General features: G+C 38.1%; 1 protein-coding gene across 3 annotated transcripts in view; it reads right to left on the reverse strand.

Moving 5' to 3' along the window:
* Ankib1 (ankyrin repeat and IBR domain containing 1) overlaps positions 1–17,466 on the reverse strand; it is a 102,047-nt gene that overhangs the window by 32,938 nt on the left and 51,643 nt on the right. For all 3 annotated transcript variants that reach the window (XM_021162020.2, XM_021162019.2, XM_029477841.1), the window contains exons 6-8: positions 6,375–6,583; positions 5,020–5,108; positions 1,579–1,723 (exon numbers count right to left, since the gene is read on the reverse strand). In XM_021162020.2, the coding sequence (XP_021017679.1) occupies positions 1,579–1,723; positions 5,020–5,108; positions 6,375–6,583 (443 nt within the window). The remainder of the gene's footprint in view (positions 1–1,578; positions 1,724–5,019; positions 5,109–6,374; positions 6,584–17,466) is intronic.

A 17,466-nucleotide genomic window follows, 5' to 3' on the forward strand; every position in this document is an offset into this window, starting at 1 on the left:
AACATGTAAAGCACTCACTAGGCATTAGCCCACCTTTTTGAGATCTATGCAGAATGATGAAGGTCTTCTGTCTTATAGTGATGCTATATAGGCAATTAGATGATTTCTTAAACCTTAATGATGATTCTATAAGAATTCCTAAATTTATAGTAATTATTAAGCTCTTTTAATAACAACCCTATTAAATTCTTTCTGATAGTCAAAACTGCAATGAGAACTCTGGCAGTCTTTAGTGTTACAAGTTAATTACTTCCGAGATAGCAGGCATCTCCTACTCAGAGCACATTCCAAAAGGTTGTAAAACCATTATCCAAAGATCACAAAAATGGAACTATGATTTATTATAGGTGCTAGGACAAAAGATAAACTACTGACTGGGCTTATGTATAGAAAACTTCAGTAATAACTTAGTTATGGCTTTTAATTCTCCAGGAACCTGTAGTGCTAGTGACAGACGATGGATGTTTAGCCAGATAATTACTCCTAATGCATATGCATGTAAACATTCTTTGTTGTAAACTTCTAATTCAATTTGTGATTTAGGACTTGAATTTATGTGTAGCCTTGTGATGAACTTTTTACCATGTGCTCATGTATTCTGAAAGATGTGTAAGTGCTGAGGACACAGAGAGGAGAGCTCAGTTCTCTCTATCCTCCTTCCTTTAGCATTCTCCTTGTCCCACTTTTTTTCATTCCGTTTATCCCCTTTTTTAGATACCTTCTCCCTTTTCTTAGAGAACTTTCATAGTAAACTTTTCAGAGAGAACTTAGAAATTAAAACTAAACTCACTTTCCCCTAAGTGTCTTTTAACCCTCAGAACAAGCAAGAACGTTTTTAAGATCCTTTAGAAGTTATCAACAGCATTTAATACAGTAAGAGAGCTAAAATGTCCAGAGACCAGCAGTCTTTAAAGCTACACCAGTGTCCAACTCTTGTCTCCTTTCAACCCGCTCCAGTCCAGGAGGCTCCTGGCAGTTTGCCAACATTTTGTGGTTTTTTTTTTTTTTTCGATTAACTGTAAGCAGAAACTTATGTCTAATTATGTTATATTTTAATACTAAATTTCTAAATGTTATCTTGACAATATTATAAAAAATTATTATAATACTGCTTATACCAAAGTCATGTTTAAGATTATGCAATAGTATTTAGAGTAGGAAAAATCTATATAAAGCAACTGAAATAAAAGCTTCAAGTTACATAATTTTTTCATGTTTCTTATTAACTACTAAATGAAAACAGATGATAAAGGACAAAAATTATAATTTATTATATTAAGCTATTAATTGGAATAAAAATGATTAATTTCTAAGTTAAATTTTTGTTTGTAAATATTCCTCTCAGGAGTATAAAATATTGTTAGGGAAAGAGTAGTTTCTATGAAAATATGTACCTTGAAATTCATTTTCATCAATCAGTTATAAAAAAGGGACAATAGCTTTTTGGGGTGGTGGTGGTTAAGTTTCACTTTGCCTTTTATACATACAAAATGCTGGTTTGGCTCAAAGTTTTAGTTAATATCACCATTCCTATATACATTTAGAAATAAAACACAGGCTTAATACACTGTACCATACCTTAATATCAAACTGCAGGTATCGTTTGTCCATCTCCTTAGAAACCACACTTTCTATGACATCCACAGGCACAAGTTGAAAGCATTCATATGCAGGGCAGAAAATGTTATGGGCTTCACCTTCTTGAATTTTCAGATTTAAAAACCTATTAAAATGTCAATTGACAGAAAAGAAGAAGAGGATGTAAGTTATTCATTCGTACTAATGTTTTCTCTTTGGAGATGTTCTATGAGAGTATCATTAAAATAACACCGAGAGTTATATGGTGCAGTGGTTCACCAAGCCTGCGCTTACTCTTCTCCTACACTGCCAGACTGCATATGGCGCTGTAACTGTTATGTAATACAGGCTATGTACAAGCATAAAGTCAACTTCTTTTTTTTTTTNTCAGACACTCCAGAAGAGGGCGCCAGATCTCGTTACGGATGGTTGTGAGCCACCATGTGGTTGCTGGGATTTGAACTCTGGACCTTCGGAAGAGCAGTTGGGTGCTCTTACCCACTGAGCCATCTCACCAGCCCAAAGTCAACTTCTTACATCTCAATTTAAATGCATTTTTATTTTCTGAGACAAGGTCTTATGTACCTAGAAGGGGCTTGAACTAAGACCCTATATATAACTAAGAGTGTCCTAGAACTTCTGGTCTTCTTGCCTCCCTTCATATATGTTGTTGGGATTACGGGTATGTGCCAAGCAGGCCAGGTTTAAATGATACTAAAGTTGGAACTCATGCATGCTAGCCAAGCATTCTATTGAGATACATCCCTAGCTCTGGATTGTACAGTATTTAGCAATTCTAGAGAAACAAATGGAAAGCAAGTAACTAAATTATAACTGCCTGGTATCATGATCAACAATGTTGATTTTTTCCATCATCCTCTCCCTTTGTACTGTTCATTAGTTTCACTGTACTTAGACTGTATTAGACATGAGGCTTAAGCCTCACTATTAGGAAGAATGTCTTTCTTCGTGTGGGTAGAAAGAATAAGCTCCTTTTAAGTCATTGGCACAGATGCCTCGAAGCATCTGGCTACAGTGACAATGCAGAGGGGATGCTAAAAGGGAACAGATGGGGTTTTCAAGCAAATGCCATTACTTAGTAAGCCATCAGTCTCCTGCAGACTGCTATTAATTTAAAATATTTTTTAACTCAATATATCAACTACTCAATTTGTTTTACTAGTGTCTGGTTTGACAAGAGCTGTCATGGGTCAGGTAGAGAATGGTAAGTGCATGGTATAATATCAAGGAAAACAGCAAGCACAGAATTTAAACCTTACTAAACCCCCTTTCTGGCTAGGGGGAGTTCTGTGATACTAGTTATATGAGGACGGTCATTAAAGGTTAAAAAAAAATCTAAGTAATTCACAGGCAAGGTCAATTTTCATATCAGAACCAAGTCCAACAATCACCAATTGTAAAACCTAACTAACAGTCCTTCAGATAATATAGTTAAGACTTTGAAACTAAATACCCAGAGAAGATTTTCTGCTCAAGAATTGTGCTAAAAATGGCTTTAGTTTGTGAGTTTGACTCTTGTGAATTAGTTGACTTGTATTAGCTATGCTGACTTGATCATATTAGATTTAAAAGTCTAGTCTAATTCTAATTCTAGTGTTTAGAATCTAAAACAAACAGGTATACTTATTTATTCTGACTTTTTGAAAAGCATTTCTTTCCCTCCAAATGAAGTCTTGCTTTACACTGTTTCAGAAAACATAAAAAGTACACCAAATGAAACCAGCACACAGATCAGTCTGTTCTATATATATTCAGAGTGAGGGAAGGTGAAGAGAGGAGGATGGAGAGGCACAAAGATGTGCAGGTACATGTAAGAGAGAGAGAGTGTGTGTGTGTGTGTGCGCGCGCGCGAGTGCCATGTGTGCAGGCCAGATGACCTGAGGTGTTATCCTAGAAACACTATCCTCTGAGGATAGTGCCTCTGAGGTAGAGCCTCTCATTGCCATGGAGCTAGAGGGCTAGTTTTTAAGAATGAGGCTAGACTGGCTGGACAAGGAGCTCCAGGGTTGAGACGTTTCTGCCTCTAACACTGGGTCTATAAGTGCATGCTAGTATGTGTGTTCTAGGAAATGAGCTTGGTTTCCAATGTTTGCGGAACCACTTTACCCACTCACGACCCTAATGAATAAATTTGGGAAGCTAACAGCGACACTTATTGTCTTGATTGTGGTTATAGTTCCATGGTGTACACATGTCTCAATTTATGAACTAATTTATTTTAAATGTATAGACAGATATATAACAATTGCATTACAGTAAAACTGTAAATAAAACAATACAAAACAAAAAACAAATACAGCAAACCACCAAGTCTTTGCTATCTCATTCATGCAATGCTCCCCACATCCCTACACTTGGTACCCAATATACCATGAAAAAAATAGTATTAGAGAGTTGCTTAAGATCCTTATAACACTGGGGCCTAGGAAACACTTAAGTGGATGCTCACAGTCAGCTATTGGATGGATCACAGGGCCCCCAATGGAGGAGCTAGAGAAAGTACCCAAGGAGCTAAAGGGATCTGCAACCCTATAGTTGGAACAACATGATGAACTAACCAGTACCCCGGAGCTCTTGTCTCTAGCTGCATATGTATCAAAAGATGGCCTAGTCGGCCATCACTGGAAAGAGAGGCCCATTGGACTTGCAAACTTTATATGCCCCAGTACAGGGGAATGCCAGGGCCAAAAAGTGGGAGTGGGTGGGTAGGGGAGTGGGGGGGGAGGGTATGGGGGACTTTTGGGATAGCATTGGAAATGTAAATGAGGAAAATACCTAATTAAAAAAATGCAAAAAAAATCCTTATAACATATATTGCTTAAATCATTAAATAAAAAGTCGCCAGAGACAGTAAGATACTATACTATTCATTTATACTAATCTGCATTTGTTTTAAAAACTGTCTCACAAAGTTCAAGGTAAGACATGAGAATATATAAATCTAAGACAGATTATAAAGAAGAAATGAGAGAAAAGCATGAGAAGAAAACTTTCTACTGTAATACACACCCAATCTCTAGTGTAAGCGTTTGACTTTAGAGTAACAGGAAAGAATTTTAATTATCTGTAGTTCTTGCAGGTTTTAAAGGCTGTCTGACTGCTTTAAAAAAATTCAGAGACCACCAATGCTTAAAATTCTTGTGATATAAGATAGAAACTGATTATTGGTATGTAGGTGTACACCTGAAATTTATATTATATGTAATATAAAAGAAAATACTAATACAATTATTTAGTTATACTTCCCTTGATGTCAAAAAGGAAAGACAAAAATATTCCTTCTTTGTGAAACAGTACATTTCAGTGTAACTCAAAAACCAATACAAATAATCAGCATCATGAAATACTGAAGACAATTTCATTACCAGATCAAAAGTGCTCTCAATTAGTAAGAGATGAACAAGCTGTTCATGTACTCACGCCTCCCAACAGCCTCTACAAAAATCATGTCCACAGGGCATATCCACTGGATCTTCAAACACAGAAATACTGCACATACAAATGTCACACTGGAGATGGACAAGAAAAATGACTTAACGGTCAGACTCTGAAGAGAAGCAATACATTAATTTTGTTCACTAGTTCAAAGACAAAAATATTACAGTAATTATAATTCTTAAAAATTGAAAAGTTTCAAAGCTACAAGGTTGACTGTCTTTTTTATATTTTCCATTTAACTAAGTTTACCTATTAATCAGCATTGAGCATTAGGAAAGGGAAATATAAGAAATAAAACATTAGCATCTATTCAGGTCACGATCACATGGTGTGTTACAAAGTAACCATTTCAGCATAGTATCTTTCATTCTATGCTTACTGTAGAAAAAACACAGGAACAGAGAAACTTTGTGTTTGAATACAACAATTCAGGATATTAAGAGTGGCAACTTGGGTTGGTGATGTCGCTCAGTGGTACAGTGCTTGTCTAGCAGGGTTGATTACCTGAGTTCAAGTTCCAGCCTCTCTTAACTCAATGACTCCCCTAAAGCCCTAACACACACACACACACACACACACACACACACACACACACACACACACGGTAAAGTGTTCAAGCAAGTAACTCTGATACAAAACTATGTAAACTATGCTATCTTAACCTGACTTAGGAGAATCAACTTTGTTACAAATGTGTATTACAGAAACAGCATTTTGCCTTCCCAAATGGTTCCTACAGTAGACGAAGGGAAGCTTTCTTATTTATTACAAATTTCAAGTGGCTACAGCAGTCTAATGCATCATACTCTCCCACACAGCACAGCAGCAGGGTGCTGTCTGTTTACTGCACACAAGAGCAGGACTGTTGCCTGTTAAAGGAGAAGCACTGATTAAGAAAATGTACTGAATGAACTCAGAACCTTTGCTAGAACAAGCATATGATCATCACAATATATTGTAAACGCTTTACAATATTACCATTCAGTAAATTACTTTAAAATTTTCATTTTAGATTACGAATATATACTATAAACTAAGTTTTAGTATTTCATTATGCTTTATTTAAATACATTGAATATTTTTAGGTGAAAATGTAGTATGTGGTTTTGCCAAACTGTTTTGAAGTGAGAAAATATTTTGCTTTTCAACTGATAATACAGAGATCACAAAATCATTCTATAGTAGTAAGAACTTACAAAGGCAAAAAAATAACCAAGCCTTCAAAACAAGGTAGGAGATTCAGTTACAGTAATGCAACCAACCACTCTACAGGACAGCATCACACGTAGTTTAAAAGTTGAAAGACTAAAAGCTTTGGGAAGTATACTAAGCCATACCAAACTGGTATCTAAATCCCCAGGAGACAGACTGATTTCATCTGGGGAGGTGACAGAGGATCTTGTAGTCCTGGGAGTTCTCGGGGAAGGCAGCGTGTCCCAGGCATTGTACCCGCTCGGTGGTGGGGTTGGCATCTGCACCCCTGACCGCTGGCAGCAGTTCTCCGGGTTGGACATCCAAGCTTCAAGCAAGTTCTCCCTGTCCCAGTCTTTAAGAAAACCAAAACAGATACATATGAAAACCCAGGAGTCGCAATGTCTGAAACGCGCTAAAAATTGAAACAGGATAAATGAAAAGTTAAACATCATAGAATTTATTCTATATAATAGTAACTATGAAGGCATGTCTTGGTAGACCAAAGTTAGTAATATTTTAAAATGGAATTTAAACTACAATTACTAGTACCATATGTTAAGAATGTTCTCAGAATTCCTAGTAATTTCTACTATTATTTTAGGTAGATGTTTCACTTAGAATTTACTAATTTTTTGGTAAAGGGTTAATTTAGCCACATTTCTCTTTCAGAGCGTAATTCTGCAACGGCCTCCACATGGTCTTTAGTTGTAAAGTGGTTATAGTCCTAAAGGTCATTTGGTAAAGGGTCTGAAAGAAGGAAAAAAGAATTTCGGTTATAAATAAAATTTTAGTGAATTAACTTAGCTTAAATATGGATTAATTTAGAACAGATAATCTTCTTTATGTGAATCTTTATAAAATGGTCAAGTGAAAACGTTATTATAAAGTCTAGAGTCATAAAAATCCAAAATTAAAAAAAGCTAAGTATTAAAAAATTTTGCTTGGTGTTACACATATACTATATGTATGTGTGTGTATATATATGTATGTATATATATATATATATATAGCATATTTATTATATACATTAATTTATTTCTCCTAATAACATTTTCAATTTTTATTTAAATTGAAGAAAGTAAGACCCAGGGAAGTTATTTAACTTACCCACTCTCAGAAAGAGACTTGAAACCTTTTTTGGGATTCCAAGAGTGTGTTCTCCCTCCCCATCACCAAACACTGTCAAGTATATTAAAAGTGCCCCCCCAAATGTAAAACAGAACAGCACAATCTAGTCATACCATGATTCACAAGAACCAATGTCAGCCCACTATTGCAATACCTGGACAGTCATGTTTGTTTTAAAACAAACTGCAACAGCTAATGGACTCAAGCTAGGTACTGATCAGCAGATGAACAGATAAACACCACACACACACACACACACACACACACACACACACACACACCACGCTAACATAATTTTTACACGTTCTATTAGAAGCTATGTAAAATTTATTAAAAGGTCATGGCCTTTTTTCCTCCTGTTCTGCTTCTACTTCCTGTTTCTTATACCCACCATACCAGAAAATACTGTCTATAATTTCTGTCATTTCCTTAGTGTATATAGAACCCCACATACAGTAACTATCTCCCTTTTCTTCATTTTAGTAATAGGAAATAGCATTTTAAAAAGTTACCTGCCTTTTTAAATGCTCCCCAAGCAATCTGATTTAGATTTCAGGAAAAGAGAAATTCTTCAGATATGTTTTATCAGTAGTGGTTCATTAATATTTAATCACAGATGATACTGGCCCATTCACATTCAATGCAGGATAATTGTATAAGAATACTGAATAGGAACATTCAGTCTACTAGACAAAGAGTACACTGCAAATCAAGCTAATCTGGCACTGGTAAAACTATGTATTGGATAATAAGGCCAAACTCAGTGAGGTATTAGAAAACAAACAGGCTGACATATACCACAAGACCAGCTAGATAACTTACTCTTGGACCAGGAAAGTGGTTGAGAACTACGAAAGGTCACTTATAACACCAGCATGTTCCAAGAGAACATGTACTGACATTTCTAAAACTGAGAAAAGTATAACACAATGAAAACTGATTCTTGACTTTTTAAAGAAAGTGTAAATGGAGATTGTTGTAGAGTGAAAAAGACAACTTGAGAACAAGAGACAACCTTTAGTGGATATATGATTAAACACCACCCTACTCCCCAACTACCAGCCAGTAAAATAGACTAGTGAGCCAAAAACACAGGTCTCAAAACAATCAAAAGGTCTACACACATTTTTAAACTGTTCAACATCTTTAGACACTGGGATTCAATCTCATTCTATTCAGAATGACTTAAGAATAGACAATAATGAATGCTGGTAACAAGGATGTGGAGACTGGAAACCATCACTCACTGACTGCTCCTGTTCATTGGTACAGCCATTATGCAAATCAGTATGCACGTTTCTCAAAAATTGGAAATAAAATGATCACATATGACACAGCTTCGGGGCACATAAACAAAGGGTTCTGCAGCTATCACAGAGATATCTGCCTATCTAAGTACTCTAGTCACAAAATAAGGAAATGGAACCAGCTTACATATATATGAGCAAATGAAGAGATTAAAAATGTGACACATACACACACTTTGCAGGTTTTATCTGCAAATTAGATTAAAAAATTAAATTATAAATTATAAATTTTTCAGGGAAATGGGTAAACCTATAAATTATTGTACTGAAGTAATCCAGATTTAGAAATACAAACCCTGCATGGCCCTCATACATAGGTCCTAATCTCTAACACATATATAAATTAGATATATAAATAATATGGGTATGCCGTGAAATAGAAAGGGAGTGAGAAGGCAAAAGCTAATGAAAACAAATGAGCATCTTAGAACACAGAGGCATGGGGACTATTGGGACTACAATGGTTATGGGTGGCAGGAGAATGAGAGGGGAGGGAGGGAGGAGGATCAACAGAAAGGAATTATGAATTAAAGTGTCATAAATGGGGCTGGAGAGATGGCTCAGTGGTTAAGAGCACTGACTGCTCTTCCAGAGGTCCTGAGTTCAATTCCCAGCAACCACATGGTGGCTCACAACCCATCTGTATGTAATGGGATCTGATGCCCTCTCCTCATGTGTCTGAAGACAGCTACAGTGTACTCCTATATATAAAATAAATAAATAATTCTTTAAAAACATGTCATAATAAAACCTCTTACTCTGTATGCTAACATAAAAACAAAGCAAGAAATCTAAATACATGTGGTCAACTGAAGCTTTAGGTGAAGGGCAGTGAAGCAGAGAAGGGTAGAGTTTTCAGTAGAGGACAAATTTTTCTCCAAGACCCCTGTTTGCAACACAGTAAGGCACAAAATGATGTCTCATTTTTTCCCCCAAGAAAATGCTAAGCATCACTAATAATGAGTGTTACAATGGTGCATTACACAATATAAATAAACCAGATCAAGGGTGTGTGTCTGTGTTTGTGAATAACCATTATACAAATGATAGGATTACACTTCTTGTAAATCACAAGATACCCAAAAGACATGCTTTGAATAGAATAAGCTGGGCTTAGTGTCTGGCAAAAGGAAGTAGCTAATACAAGTCCTACAACAGCAGCCACAGGTGATGGAGGGCACATAAACCATAACTCTCTGAAGACACTAGCGAGCAACAAAGAGCAGGCAGCACCCAACTGAGAGAGCAAAGTGCCTGTCTATATGACTTTCCAAAGCATCACGTGCAAAGTGGTAACAATTAACAGTGGAGTCCTAGTTGTGCAATCAGGTTATGTAGACTAGTATTCAGTGATGCCAAGTTTTATGTTAATATTCTTTCTTTTTTCTATCTAGACTCCTGGGTTTGCATTTTTTTTTCATTTTTATTGGCTATTTCATTTATTTACATTTCAAAAAAATGTTATCCCCCTTCTCAGTTTCCTGTCCATAAACCCCCTATTCCCTCACCCCTCTCTCTGCCTCTATGAGGGTGCTCCTCCATCTACCCACCCACTCCTGTCTCAGCACCCTAGCATTCCCCTACCCTGAGTCATCGAGCTTCTACAGAACCAAGGGGCTCCCCTCCCAGTGATGCCCAATAAGGTAATCCTATGCTACATGTGCAGCTGGAGCCATGGGTCTCCACATGTGTACTCGGGTTGGTGGTTTAGTCCCTGGGAGCTTTGGGAGTCTGGTTGGTTGATATTGTTCTTCCTATGAGGTTGTGAACCTCTTCAGCTCCTTCAGTCCTTGCCCTAACTCCTCCTTTAGGGCCCCTGTACTCAGTCTGATGTTTAGCTGTGTGCATCTGCATCTATATTGGTCAGGCTCTGGCAGAACCTTTCAGGGGATAGCTATACCCAATGTTAATTCTTGGAAACATTATTTGCACATTAATCTTACTACTGTTGAAATCAATGGTGATTTCTCTGTGTTGGATTTTTTTTTTTCATGTAAGTAACATTACTTTCAGAATCACATAAAGCATTACTACAAAGAGAAAAAGAACAAGCCAGTTTAGTTTCTTTATTGTGATATTAACAATTATAAAAAAAAGTTCATTTCAGCTGGGCGGTGGTGGTGCAAGCCTTTAATCCCAGCACTTGGGAGGCAGAGGCAGGTGGATTTCTGAGTTTTAGGCCAGCCTGGTCTACAAAGTGAGTTCCAGGACAGCCAGGGCTACAGAGAGAAACCCTGTCACAAAAAAACCTAAAAACAAAACAAAACAAAACACCAAAGTTCATTTCACCTTGCTTTTCCTTCTATGTATTTAAATTACTATTTAACTGCCAAAGGCTATGTTTGTGTTAGGTACCTGTCTATCACTACAATCTGTCAGGGCACTGTATCTGGAATACACAGCCCATTCAGCCCCTCTCTGCTGCCCTCCAAATGTAAGCAGTGGTGCAGAGTGTAAAGATCAGCTTTGGAAACAGGCCATCTAGAGTTCAAATTCCACAGGGGTTACTTATTTAACTGTATGCAGATGGGCAAAACCTAGAAAATTATAACCACTTGGACTCAATCCTTTCAACTCTTAAGTGTTTGTTGAGACCTTAGTAGAGACCGGTAAAACAAACAGAAACCATCAACAGTGCCACTGACTACCATCAACTCTTAATGTTACCTTCAGACTAAAGGAACCAGACATTAACATAAAGATAAATATCATCTTCCAAATTTAAAGAAATTTCTTGGATGTAGTCATTGAAAGTGGTAATTATAACAACTTAAAAATGTTTAGGATACATTGAAGAAATTTTAATAAAATTGATTCTCATTTAAAATATATTAAATATTATCAAAGTGTAGAACATACAAAATCATTTTTTGTGCATTATGACCTCTTAAAATAGTTTCATTATATCGTCTTTTTTTGGTTGTTTAGTTTTATTTTTCAAGATACGGCTTCTCTATTGTCTCCCTGGCTGTCCTGGAACTCATTGTGTAGATCAGGGGCTGATTTTGAACTCAGGGATCCACCTGCCTCTGCCTCCCCAGTGCTTGGATTAAAGATGTGCACCACCACTGCTTACATCCATTATGTATGTATGTATGTATGTATGTGCATATGTATGTATGTAATTTACATTGGTGTTCTGTCTCTATGTAGGTCTGTGTGAGAGTGTCAGATTCCCTGAAACTGGAGTTACAGACGTTTGTAAACTGCTATGTGGTTGCTGGGATTTGAACCCAGATCTCTTCAGCCACCTGTTATGTCATTTTTAAATAAAGGAAATGGTATTATAGCACATTCATAGGCTAAATATGCCAAGTTTAGTCTTATTTACTACAAATACTTCTCAGTACAAATTATCTGCGTTGATTCTATCTTATTAGTCATTTAGCAAACATTTGCTGAGTATCTTTTAAATCAGGTAATGAAGTTGTTTGTAAATTACAAATTACCATTGTGGGAAAGACCATCCACAATCCTTGTCTTCATGGAACTTATGGTAAGGAGATCAATGAGCACATGTACAAAAAATTCACCATTGTTAAAGCACCATGAAGAAGAGGGAGAGACTCTTGTCAGGGAAAAAGACAGGGTATCCCTTGGGAAAGGTAAAGGATGAATGGCAGCTGACCAAATGAAGGGGGAGGGAAAGGCACTATAGGTGGAAGGAAAACAGAATGTCCAGAGGTATAGTGGTAGCAGGAAAGGTAGCACTGTTGTGACATTAAAAAGGTCACCATAGCTGGATCACAGAGACCAGAGAGAAGCACTGTGAGGTGCCACACAGGACAGTTCAAAACTATTTCTGTTTTCATTTTAGCAATGATAGAAAAATCAGAGCAGAACTGGATTGGGAACATGACTAATTTGAAAAGGGTATTCTGAGTAGAGTAGGAGGGACAAAATTTGATAGGCTGTGAGTGAAGGAAAGAACAGATGAGAAAGCAGCTATGCTGTAAATGGAGGCAACCATGGCCTAGACACAGTGCACTAGCAGAGCAAGAGAGACCCGACAATGTGGTAGTGAGAAGGTCCAGGGACCGAGGGGGAAGAGATGGCAGCTTGTGTCCTAGGTTTGTGCCTGACTACATAGTTGGTTATTTGCTATTCCATCTATAGGGATTGGGAATACCATGAACAAAGTACATTTGGAAGAGTAGGACTGTAATTTTTAACATGAAAAACTTTAGGTATTCTGATATTTTCTGGAAGGACTCTCAGAAAGGTGTTATACATACATACATACACACTTACAGGAATGACATGGAGCTCACAACAAAGCTGTGTTGTAGAGAAAGAAATCTATACTGATAAAAGCCTTGGGTGACGAGAGCCCATGTTGAACAGAGATGATGAACTGCAAAGCAGTTATGAATAATCCATTAATATGAATTTATTCTAAGGACAAGCAAGTTAGTACAATACTATTTTAGACTGATTTTAACAGGCTCCGGTTGCATGTGATTTTTAAAATCCATGCTAGCTCCGGTTAGGTTCTAGAATCCATAGCCTCCCATCCCTCCTTGCCTGGTACTGAAACAGCGGCCTGGCCCTGGCTCCCGAGGCTGGCTCGCTAAGCCGCCCAAACGATGGCCACTGTGCACCTTCACCCAAATCATCACAAAGGAAAACACCAACGGCCTTAATATTTAACTCCAGCCACATTTGTATTGGGACATCTCCAACCCCAATATGCCTGTGCAAAGAATACACAACTCAGTTATAATATTTAACCAGTGTCCTCTGGATTGGACATATATATCACTACACCCACCACTCTATTCCCTGGCTATGAGATCCCTTGCTACTTGAGGCTCCTCCAGGGCACGTGGTTCTGCTCCATCTTCCACCTCCTCTTCCTCTTCTCTCCTTCCCTCCACCTCATCATTGTCTCTCCTTCCTCCTTTCTCTCTCTCTTTCTCTAAAACTTCTAGCCCCACCTTTCCCTTCCACTGCTAAATCACAAGCTCTACCCTTTATTTGGCCAGTTAAAATGGGGAGAAGGTTGACATGGAATCACCTGAGTACATGATCCACTCCTCATGGGGGGGCGGGCAGCCCCTCTTCAGGAAGCAGAATTAGCATCAAGATACAAACAGCACCAGGGCAATCCACAACAGGTCCCATTGAGTCTCATAAGGTCAGGAGTTTAGAACACTTGTTGCCTTTGCAGAGGACACTGGTTTGATTTCCAGCACCAACATGGTGGCTCACAACTACCAGTAACTACAGCTCTAGGAGATCCTACATCCTTTTCCGCCTTCCATAGCACAAGGCCAGCATGTAGTGCATATGCACACATGCAGGCAAAACAATCATACACATAAAATTAATCTAAATGTTTTTTAATCACATAAACTGCTTTTATTACTGCAAAAAGTCCAAAAGCATGTCATTAAGATTTAAATTACTATTTAGTAAACATCACAAAAATATGTATTACTTCTGCTTAATTTAGGCCAATTTTATTAGCTTAGGTGTAAATTTGACAACAGATAGCATAACCTGTATTCCTATGAAAAGCAGAGTGTCAGCAGGACAATGGTCTTGCAGATAGTTGAGTTCTGAGCTCAACTACAGCTCTGAAGCAGAGCTATACTTATCATAACAAGGCAGCTCAGTGTATTGTTTTACACTCTAATACAACTGATCTCTGCAAATCTTACTTCATTATCAAATGTCTGTAATACTACAAAAGAGATGCCCATCAGAAACCTCATACCCTGCACTTAATGCTTTAACAGGAGAAACACAAAACAAATGCTTTGGCAAGTTATCGGAGCCAGGCATGGTGTGATATACCTAGACTGGGGGGACCTGAATCAGGACTGTGATGTGGAGGTCAGCCTGGCCATATTGTGACAACCTATCTTAAAAAGCCAAAAATAAAATCAGTAAAAAGCTATTATAGACTAGGCAAATGCTGAAGAGAGAAATTCAATCAGCCTCTCCTTTGAGAACAGGTCCCTGTGGCAGAGAGGACTATTTGCAGAAGTATTACAGCGTGCAACTGGTACTTGCCCTGAGGAGTGGCTGGATGGCTAAGATCTGTCCAAGGAAATATGTGTAGGAATGACACATGACATATCCAAGAGGGGCTCAGAAACTTTACCACACCTGCTCTTTCCTTTCTGACTGGTTGGCCAGGATGGAGATAAACAACTTCACGATGTCAAGTCTTGGTGGCCCTGATTGACTCTGTGGAGGAGAGCCCCATTTTACATTAAGATGGAAATGCTTTGAACCATGTGCAAAACATGATTTAACAGATGTTTCTGCAGCTAGCGGATACCAGGTATTAACATAGTTCTTACCCACAGAGGACATGTTTTAAGACTTCTAGTAGAATCTTGTGAATAGCATTACACCATACATATGTAATTTTAAGTGCATGAGTTTCAAGAACTTTAAAAAAAATCTTATATGTATACACTGGTGATAAAGTTCAGCTTATATCTCACCAATAACTTCTACTCTAACAAAAATTCCAACATCAAGTGCTATTAATGATGAAAGGCAGGTTCCTTAGACACTAGTTTGTCCATGTACAGGCTGATCGGACATGGAGATGACAGGGTGGAGTACAGCATACAGCTCCAACACCACACCAAAGACTGACCCGTATGCTGGGCCTGGCTGTGTACATCGCATGCCATTCTGAATGGTGTGCAATTAAAAACTTACAGTTTGTTTCTTGAACTTTCCATTAGGTAATTATGGACTTTAGCTGAATACGGCCAACTAAAACCACTGAGAGCGAAACCAGGCTAGGGCGGCTGAGAGGCTGTATGAGGACCCCACTGATGAATAGCTTCCACTTTTCTGCCAGGTCAGTGTCATATTTTACTTTCTAAACTATTGATTGATTGATTGATTGATTGATTGCCTATGAATACCCTGTAGCTAGCTGTCTTCAGACACACCAGAAGAGGGCATCAGATCTCATTACAGATGGCTGTGAGCCACCATGAGGTTGCTGGGAATTGAACTCAGGACCTCTGGAAGAGCAGTCAGTGCTCTTAACCTTTGAGCCATCTCTCCAGCCTCAACATCTTATTTTTTTAAACAGTTTTTTATTGTTTTTATTTTTAGGTTTATGAGACAGACTAAAACTCTGTAGTGCAGGCTGTCCAGAGCTTAATTCTGCGGCCCATAATGATCCTCTAATTTGTAACCCCTAAGTGCTGAGTAAGTTTAGCTATTCTGAGAGTCTCTCTATGTAACTTAAGGTAGTCTCGAACCTCTGTCTCCTAAGTTAAAGGATTTTAAATGTTATCCTAACTCCCAGATTCTGTGCCAGTTCTCATATTATGATTGTTAGGTATTGCCACTAGCTAAAAGAAACGCTGCTCCTCTATCTTTCTCCAGGTTGGTCCACCCACATGCAAATATACCCACATACTAGTGCCTGAACTATATTAAAGGGTTACAGCACTGGGAAGGTTGAGGAAAAACTGGTGTGTGTGTGTTGTGTTTAGTATATAACGGAAACATGAAGGGTCCCAAAAGATACAAGGTCAGAAAAATTCCTAGAAGAGGTGGTTTTTAAGGACAAATTGGGACACATGGTAAAATAACTGGAGAGACTAGCAATCCAGATGAAGAAATCTGTCATAGGTCTACTTTTAAAAACTGGTTGGGTTTAGAATCTGGGGATCCAGTGAAGAGCATGCATGCATGGAATGGCAGGCCCAGACTGGCCTTTGAAAGTGACACGCCATGTGTGCTGGGTGAAGCAGAACAAAACTGAACATCAGGGTATTATAATGATGAAAAGGACTAAGTCTGTATTTATGTCATCAGTGGGAATGAAGAACAAGTAGATGAGTGGAGGCTGCGATATGCAGGAGGAGAAATGACGGGAACTGGCCCGACACAACACACATAATGAGTGAAGGATGACACTCAAGTCCCTGCCGGAGGATTGATATTGCTGAGGCTGATGTCCACCCATGTGAAGAGTTCAGGTGAAGACACTGATAGGTTTACACAGAAAGTGAAAAAAACTAAACATGTAGAAATAGTCTATAAAACGTGGTTCTAGTCAGACTGTAGGTATGTATCTACTATAACCCAAGTAATTAAAAACTATTAGTTCATAGTAGTACAATTAGTAGACCTGATTAAATGTACTTTTCAGCTAGACCAACACCTTAGGACTTTGATTCTCCAAAGCTAGGTAGCTCTGGACTCTATGTTCAATTTCCCAGGCCATTCTTTTTATAGCAATGGCCTTGATTCCTTGTTACAGACCCTTAATATTGGGGTTCAGAAGGGAACAACACCAGTGATAGGACCACACAAACACTAGGACTGAAGATGCGACTCTGAAGGTTTACCCAACAAGTGGGCAACATGCTCCTTAGTCCATGATGAAATACAGAGGTTTGAATTTTACTACAACCAAGAGATGACACAAACATTTTGGGAAGTGACATACAGAATGTTCAGTGTTTAGAGTAAAAGCTTCTTGTTAACAACAGACATCCAGAGCTCCAAGATAACTACACTAGAACACACACTTACTATTCTGTTTTAAAATGCATTCTTACACGGGGCAGTAGTGGCGCACGCCTTTAATCCCAGCACTTGGGAAGCAGAGGCAGGCAGATTTCTGAGTTCGAGGCCAGTCTGGTCTACAAAGTGAGTTCCAAGACAGCCAGGGCTACACAGAGAAACCCTATTCCGAAAAAGCAAGGAAAAAAAAAAGTGACAGTCTAAAAATCACAGGAGACTAAGAACAAATTTGGAAAAATTTTCATTAAGAAAAAAACAAAAACAAAAACAATACTTTTTTTTTTTT

The sequence above is a fragment of the Mus caroli genome, chromosome 5 (assembly GCF_900094665.2).
Source record: "Mus caroli chromosome 5, CAROLI_EIJ_v1.1, whole genome shotgun sequence".
NCBI lineage: Eukaryota > Metazoa > Chordata > Mammalia > Rodentia > Muridae > Mus > Mus caroli.